The sequence below is a fragment of the Piliocolobus tephrosceles genome, chromosome 19, assembly GCF_002776525.5.
Source record: "Piliocolobus tephrosceles isolate RC106 chromosome 19, ASM277652v3, whole genome shotgun sequence".
In the NCBI taxonomy this organism is placed as follows: Eukaryota; Metazoa; Chordata; class Mammalia; order Primates; family Cercopithecidae; genus Piliocolobus; species Piliocolobus tephrosceles.
The window spans coordinates 35605449-35613683 of NC_045452.1; the positions used below are offsets into that span (position 1 = coordinate 35605449).

General features: G+C 58.6%; 2 protein-coding genes and 1 pseudogene across 2 annotated transcripts in view; 1 reads left to right on the plus strand and 2 right to left on the minus strand.

Moving 5' to 3' along the window:
* Positions 1 to 1941, minus strand: part of PDXK (pyridoxal kinase) — a 23174-nt gene extending 21233 nt beyond the window's left edge. The window contains exons 1-2 of the mRNA XM_026447437.1: positions 1852 to 1941; positions 917 to 1021 (exon numbers count right to left, since the gene is read on the minus strand). Coding sequence (XP_026303222.1) covers positions 917 to 1021; positions 1852 to 1903 — 157 coding nt within the window. The 5' untranslated portion in view covers positions 1904 to 1941. The remainder of the gene's footprint in view (positions 1 to 916; positions 1022 to 1851) is intronic.
* Positions 1942 to 4571: 2630 nt separating this feature from the next.
* On the minus strand, positions 4572 to 5082 carry LOC111526564. The gene is given in 2 exon segments (XM_023192323.2): positions 4572 to 4866; positions 4868 to 5082. Coding segments are annotated over 2 exon segments (510 nt in total).
* A 790-nt stretch (positions 5083 to 5872) lies between these two features.
* Positions 5873 to 8235, plus strand: part of LOC111527301 — a 42105-nt pseudogene continuing 39742 nt past the window's right edge.

Genomic DNA, 8235 nt, shown 5'->3' on the forward strand with positions numbered 1-8235 from the left:
AAAAAAAAAAAAAAAAAAAAAAAAGTGCTGGGAGTGGTGGTGCATGCCTTTACTCCCAGCTACCTGGGAGGTTGCGGCAGGAGGATCACCTGAGCCCGGGAGGTTGAGGCTGCAGTGAGCTATGACTGTGCCAGTGTACTCCAACCTGGGCCACAGAGTGAGACCCTGTCTCAAAAATAGTAATAATAATAATTATTACAATAATAAACATGTATAGAAATACAATTTTTTGGCCGGGCGCGGTGGCTCAAGCCTGTAATCCCAGCACTTTGAGAGGCCGAGACGGGCGGATCACGAGGTCAGGAGATCGAGACCATCCTGGCTAACACAGTGAAACCCCGTCTCTACTAAAAATACAAAAACTAGCCAGGCGAGGTGGCGGGCGCCTGTAGTCCCAGCTACTGGGGAGGCTGAGGCAGGAGAATGGCGTAAACCCGGGAGGCGGAGCTTGCAGTGAGCTGAGATCCGGCCACTGCACTCCAGTCCGGGTGACAGAGCGCGACTCCGCCTCAAAAAAAAAAAAAAAAAAATACAATTTTTTGTTTCATCAGAAAGTTGACAAAGGATGCCAGTGTACCAGGTTAGGCCTAGCTGAGTGTCCCACCCACCTGTCCTGCCCCGGCCAGCACTCCCAACACTCTGCCTGTACCCTCCCCTGGGCACCGGAACCCCAGTGTGGCCACAGGAGTGGGGGTGACTTTGCACAGCCAGGACAGTCATTGTCAAGGCAGGCATGGCGTGGCCAGGACCCCGCAGGCTATCGGGGGTGTGACGGTGGCTTGGGCACGCCAAGGCCCTCCTTGAAAGAGCAGGGACCCGAGATGGGCCCAGGGTGAGGGTGCTCTGGACCTCCCTGAGCCCACCCTGACTGGAGTGGGGTCTGTAGTCCCCTGCAGCAGCTCGCCGTGGCACCCACCTGTCAGCACGTAGTCATATTTATTCACGTTGTTCAGCTTCAGGCCTTCGTACAACTCCTGCAGCTCATCTGAATTCAGCACTTGGCCCTTCCAGTGGGCATAGCCTAGAGGCAGAGGAAACCATGGGGGCTCAGACACAAGGGGGCCAGCCGTGGGGCTGCGGGCCTCCCTCAACACCCGCCCACTCTCCCCGAGGCTGCCTGGTGGACGGCTCCTCCCCATGGACTGGCACAAGGCCCGCAGGAGGTCACCAGGCACAGTGCTTGGCAGGTCCCGACAGCTGTCCAGACCGGACGCCTCAAGTCCCTGTGAGCCCCCTGACCCTACACTGTCAGGGTTGTTACTACGGCCTCAGTGGCCCCCACCCTCCCACTGCCAGTTCCTGTGGGAGCTACGTCCCAGGTACAGGCGGGGCGTGGGGAGAGACACACCAGCTCACAGCTGTGGTGCTCCCCCATTGCTGTCCGGAATGCCCCGGCTACTCTTTCCCCACAACACCACAGCCTCTTGTTTCCCAGAGTCTCCTGCATGAGCTCCCAGCTATTCAGGCCGGGGTGCTCGGCCACTGGCCACTGTCACCCGGACACCCCGGCAGGTAAGGCTTGTTACGTCCAAACCCCAACAAGCTTATTAAGGTGCAATTAGAGCCGGTCTTAGATCAACTCCTGAGCAAAAGACAAATGTAAATGAGAACGAGGCCTCAGCCCAGGTGTATACAACCTGCCCTTGGCCCGATGGGTAGCCAGGGTGAAGTGTCCACCCCAGGCAGACAGGCATATCAAGGTGTGAGGACAGACGCATTGGCTTCCTGCAGGCGGGACCACCAGCCCCCGGGAGCCCTTTCTGCACTGTGGGACCCAACCACAGCTCCAGCTCAAAGCACGCCCAGGGGGCAGCCATCCACACAGGGTAGGGTCCACCATGGAGACCTCACATTCGCCACGCCTCACGTCGAGGGGCTCCTGGTCTCCTCCCACGTGCATCATCCTCTAACGCAGGCCTTTTTCAGCAAATAAGGAAAACTCTGACGTACGGATTCCTACAACAGCAAAGTCCAAGTATCACACACTGGTAGGTCATGGCCAGCTCTGAGCCCACGCGCCATGCCCTGTGGCTAACACCCCCTGAATTCCCACACCAGAAGATGGCTCCATGGCTCCTGCCCCTCAGGGCCCTCCTGCGTACCAGTCACTGGCTCCCGCTGGCAGGGACGCCTTTGGCTTTCTCCAGGAGCTGTCGTACGGGAGCACGTGTGGCGCAAAAGTACTGAGCCTGCCATCAGAAGCAATGCTCCAGGCACGGTGCCACATCTGGGGTGTGCATCTGGGGGCACCTGCCCTGTGCTCTGCCCAGGACACCAGAGTAGACACACTGAGGGGTGGGTCTGCCAGCAACCAAGCCCCTGATGGACTCTGGGTTAACAGTCACTGCGGGTCAGGAGGGGCAGGGGGTATCCACCATGGGCAAGGTCAGTGCCTCACACAGCAGCCTGCCCCTCCGGTACAGGGTGTGTCCTGGGGAGGCTTCTGCCAGGCCGGGACGGGGTTTGGGATGAGGGGTAGGAAGAGGGAGGCAAGCAATGGTCTCTCCTGGTCTTTTCTGCCCTCGGATTCTGAATATCTTTCCAAGCAGGATGGGACTCACCACTGCTGGGGAGGTGACATGGCCTGGCTGTGTCCCCACCCAAATCTCATCTTGAATTGTAGTTCTCATAATCCCCATATGTTGTGGGAGGGACCTGGCAGGAGGTCATTCAATCATAGGGCGGTTCCCCCATCCCGTTCTCATGATAGGGACTGAACTCTCACAAAAGCTGATGGTTTTAAGGGGCTTTTAAAACCCTGGGCCCCTCACTCTGCACTTCTCCTTTCTGCTGCCATGTGGAGAAGGACGTGTTTGCTTCCACTTCTGCCATGACTGTAAGTTTCCTGAGGCCTCCCCAGCCCTGCTGAACTGTGAGTCCATTAAACCTTTTTCCTTTATAAATGACCCAGTCTCAGGTACACCTTTATTAGTGTTGGGGACCAGCCTCAACACCACCCGTAGGGTACCCAAAGTCCGGTGGTGACAAAGGAATGAGAAGAGACAGGTTAAGAGTTCATAAAGGTGGGGCTGGACACAGTGGCTCATGCCTGTAATCCTAGCACTCTGGGAGGCCGAGGCGGCCGGATCATGAGGTCAAGAGATTGAGACCATCCTGGCTAACACGGTGAAACCCTGTCTCTACTAAAAATACAAAAAATTAGCCAGGCGTGGTGGCGGGCGCCTGTAGTCCCAGCTACTCGGGAGGCTGAGGCAGGAGAATGGCATGAACCTGGTGGGTGGAGCTTGCAGTGAGCGGAGATCACGCCACTGCACTCCAGCCTGGGAAACAGAGCGAGACTCTGTCTCAAAAAAAAAAAGAAAGGAAGAGTTCATAAAGGTGGGAGTCCAGGGGCCAGCTGCAAAATGGAGGCTGCAAAAGGCACCGAGCTCTGGTGTCCACACCATTTATTGAGTACAATCACTTAGATCTAAGAAGCAAATGTTCAGGGCGAAACGGTGAAAGGGAGGCAGTACGTCACAGGCGTAATCTATGGCAATAGCGGTTTAAAGGAATCCCCTTGGTGTTCAAACAGCATATCTTTAACTTATCAGAGAGTAGCTAGTGGGAGCGGCTTACCCAGGAGCCTGCACGTCTGTCCACATTCCAACGCTTTCTCCTTGAACACCGTGTTTACAGATAAGAGAGCGGGTCTCGCTCTGAGCATGGGAACATGACCGCAACTAGGAGGCTTTCCTCCTCAGAGGCCTCTTGTGGCTTTCCACAACTTATTGTCCCATTTTTTTATGGCCAGTTTATACAGGAATCCCACAAGCCCTTTTCCCAACAATTATCAGTGTGAGAATGGACTAATACAGGGTGGCATCGGGAAGGACTGCAACCAGGCGGCTCCAGTTCTCCTGCTGTCCTGGGCACTGGGTCCAAAGTCAAGGCGTCTCCAAGGCTGGTTCCTGAGGCCTCTCCCCAGGGCTTGCGGACGGCGTCAACTCCCTGTGTCCTCATGGCGCTGTCCCTCTGTGTGCGCTGTCCCTCTGTGTGTGTCCCTCATCTCGTCTTCTTACAAGGACACCAATCAGCTTGGATCACGGCCCACGCAGAGCCCTGATGGCCTCTTTTAACCTGATGACCTCTGTAGGGGCTCCATCTCCAAATCCAGTCCCACTCTGAGGTGCTGGGGTTAGGGCTGCAACATGAGAATTTGTGGGGATGTAATTCAGCCATAACAGCCGTGAGGAAGGGGAGACGTCCAGCACTTGGCCGGGTCTCAGACACAGGCCCCAGGCTCCTCTGAGGCCCAGCTTCTTCTCGAAACAGGGGGCATGGTCTTGCACCTCTCAGTGGCCTCCTGCCCACTGCGGGAGGTGGGATGAGCCCAGAGCCCACAAGAACCTTCTCAAACAGGGGAGGGCACTTGGATCTTGTGTAGAACTCACTCCATTTACAGATGAAAAAACAGAGGCCAAACAAGCGGCAACTTGGGCAGCCCAAGGAACGTGGCGCTCCTGTCCGACTCCAGCCGGCCAGGGAGTCCGGGCCGTGCCTGGCCCCTCGCTGGTGTCCATTGGCAGGTTCCTGGCCCTGGCCTTCTCCAGTCCTGCAGCTCCTTGTGTTCACACCAGCTGCCCCTTCCCTGCAGCAGGGACCACCAACCCCAGCAGCAGGTCACCTGTCCCGCCCGCTCCGGCTCCACACTCCAAAAGCCAGGACAGCGCGACCCGTCCACCCGCTGACCTCCAGCTCCGCAGGCTCCTTCCCAATGCCCTCAGGCCAGGAAGCTCAGACAGGAAGCTCCAGGAAATCCTCTCAAAGGGGCCACTGGGCATGCTGGCCTCAAGGCAGAGGCTCTGCCAAGCCTGGCTGCCCTGGGCTTGGGAGGCACAACTCAGAGTGTGGAAAATGAATGGGGGTGTGGTGTGGTCTCAAGGAACACGGGCCCAGTCAGGGGAAGGTGCCGAAGTGCGAGCAGCAGCCCCGAGGCGGCGAGGCCTGCACCAGGTGGGCTCTGCAGGCACTTGGGGGCTCGGCTTTCCCACCCCCCAGCCTGATGGGCGTCAGGGAACCAACGACGCAGCTTATGTGGAACACTCGTGTCCCTGCTGGGAGTCTGGCTTTGTGGCCCATCCCAGGCAGAAGCTGCCCACGTGACCACCCCAGTAACAACCCTGGGTAGGAGGTGGGCGTGGTGGCGCACACCTGTAGTCCCAGCCACTTGGGAGGTGGAGGCAAAAGATGGCTTCAGCCCAGGAGGTCAAGGCTGTGGTAAGCGGGTCGCACCACTGCACGTCAGCCTGGATGACAGAGACCTTGTCTCTACAAAAGAAAAAAGAAAAGACTGGGCGCGGAGTCTCACGCCTGTAATCCCAGCACTTTGGGACGCTGAGGGGGCAGGATCGCTTGAGCCCAAGGAGTGCAAGACCACCCTGGGCAACACAGTGAGACTCTGTCTCTATGACAAATAGGAAAATTAGCTGGGGGGGGTGGTGCACACCTGTAGACCCAGCCACTTAAGAGGGTGAGGTGAGAGGATCTCTTGAGCACAGGAAGTCAAGGCTGCAGTGAGCCACGATCGCACGACTGCACTCCAGCCTGGACGACACAGCAAAAAAACAAAAAAAACAAAAAACAGAAAAAAGAAAAAGCAAACCCTTGGCAGAGTCGCGAATGAGCTCTGTGGCAGCATCGTCCCAGCTCCCTGCCAAATGAAGTGCAGCCTGTGACCCCACCTACAACTCCTAGGTGCGCACTGGAGAACTGAAAACACGTCCCCCGCAAAATATCTAGACAAACGTTCACGGCAGCAAGACGTGCAACACCCACAAAGTGGAAACAGCCCCAGTGTCCGCAGGGCTGCTTGTGGCTGAGCTCACGTGGCCGGTCACACAGGGCATGAGCTGCGTCCTGGGCATGCACAATGGGCCACGTGGCAGGAGGAACAGGACAACGTGGCCCCCCAGACAGGCCGGGGAGCGCAGCCCTGGAGCCAGGGTGGCCGGAGCAGAACAGTCCCTACAATGCGTGGGGCCCGTGGCGCAAGCGGAAGTCTTTCTTTGTGCATGATCAGGCCTAGTAAAATGCTTCCCGGAGGTGAGTTTGCTGAAACATAAGCACCTCTAGCCATTAGACAGAGGGTGGAGGGAACAAAAAGGAAAAACAACAACAAAAAAACTCAAAAACCAAAGAGCGCCTCCAGCTCCGTCGAGGTCTGTGGAATAGACAATGTCATCGTGAGTACTGTACTCACAGTGGGTGGCATGGGAGCCCAGAGGGGCTGCGGGGCTGCGTGGAGGAGGCCAAGTCCCCTGTCCCGACCACCAGCTCCCATGGCACCCAGGGCAGGTGCACGACGCACCTGCCTCACTCCCCAGCAGCGCAGCATGGCAGGGGCGAGGGAAGGGGAGCAGGCAGAAGGGTCCCAGTGCAGGGGAGAGTGACGCCTGCCCTCACTCCCTAGGGAGTTGCCCCTGAGCCACAGAGACGGCATCAGGGAAGCTACGCGGGGGCCTCCTGATCAGGCCGCACAGACAGCTGACCCCGAGAGTGTGGGTACAGGGTGCCGGGAGCCAGCCCACAGCCACAGATGGAGCTGGCTAAGGGGTCCTAAACCAGCAGGCCCCCCATGGCATCTGGAGGAGGCTGGAGCGGGGGCTCCCAGGAACCACATGCCAGACCCTGTGGGAAGGGACGTCCCCAGGCCGTTCATGTGGTTCTGCAACTGCGGAGGCTCCCAAGCGCCTGGGGTCCTGTCCTCATCCCAGCCCTCCGAGGGCAGGCCAGAGACCCCTTGTGTGTCTCGGGAACCTCGGGTCAGCCAGCCCACCTCCCACTGAGAAGCTTCCACCAAGCCTGGAAGGCGTCACCAAAGCCCAGGGCGCTCCCGGCATCCTGGAATCCATGCAAGGGCAGCCGGGTCTGTGAGGATGTTGAACCAGCACTTGCGGAGCACAGCACGGTCCCCAGAAACACACCCAACACCCTGCTTTAGAGTCCAAGCCAGTCAGCTCACTTGCTGAAAAACAAATCCTAAAGGAGGGCAGCGAGAGCAGCCAGGAGGAACACGTGGGTTCAGGGAGGCTCCTGGAGGGCCTGAGTCTTCGGGGACGTCTCCAAATCTCACAGCACCCAGTGTGCCCAGCAAGCAAAGGCAGGAGAGGGTTCCAGTGAGAGCTGGACCCTGTCCATCTGCACTGCTGAGAGCTGGAGTCTGCCTGTCTGCACCGCCAAGAGCTGGAGTCTGTCCGTCTGCACTGGCCGAGCAACCCTTTCCTCTCACTTAGCATGTGTTATGCCCGCCTCAAGAGAAACCACAGCACTTCTTCCTGCTCCCAAAGGTAGGGGCCAGGCCCTCCCACATATCCCATTGATGCTGTGCCAAGCTGTTTCTGGGACGTTCTGTGCTCCCAAGGTTCCGCCTGGGTTCAGAGACATTTCAGGGGAAGCGAGGTGGGGTTTCAAAGAACAGAACAGCTTTGTTCTCCTGCCGACGAAGCCGTATAGAGACCACAGAGATGAGGGACGACTCCATCCACCTCCACCTCCAGGCCATGGGGCTGGGGGCGTGGAAAGCATGGCCTGTGAGGGGCTTCTGAGGCCGGCCACCCTCAGTCCCCTGAGCCAGCAAACTCCTCAGCGTCCCAGTGCGTGGAGACAGATGCACACAAGGGCCCCGCAGCACTGCTGTTAACAGAAAACCCAGAACCACCTACACGTCCCCTAGAACCACCTACACGTCCCCCAGCACCACCACCCCATGGGGCACCCTCCTCAGCTCCAGGAGGCAGGAACAGGCACCGCCCAGGCAGGCCCACAGCAGGAGTCACAGGGCTGTGCTCTGAGCCAGGCCTTGGTCCAAGCACTTTACGCAATTTACCTCATCAACTCTGGCAACCTCACGGCAGCTGTTAGGACTGCCCTCCTGTTTTACAGAAAAGGAAACTGAAGGACTGAGAGGTTCTGCCACCGGCACTGGGTCACACGGCCCCAGAGCAGCCAAGCTGAGTAACACATCCCCACTCAGAGGTGAGGCCACCCAGGCCTACGCCCTGATGTGCTGTGCAGGCTGCTGTGCAGACGCCCGGGACTCCAGGTCCCTGTCTACATGAAAGCCCCACGCCTCACACCCACGCTCCGGCCCGAGCCTCACTCCGAGCCTCACTCCCACGCTCCGCCCCGAGCCTCACTCCCACGCTCCGGCCCCTGCCTCACTCCGAGCCTCACTCCCACGCTCCGGCCCGTGCCTCACTCCCACGCTCCGCCCCCTGCCTCACTCCGAGCCTC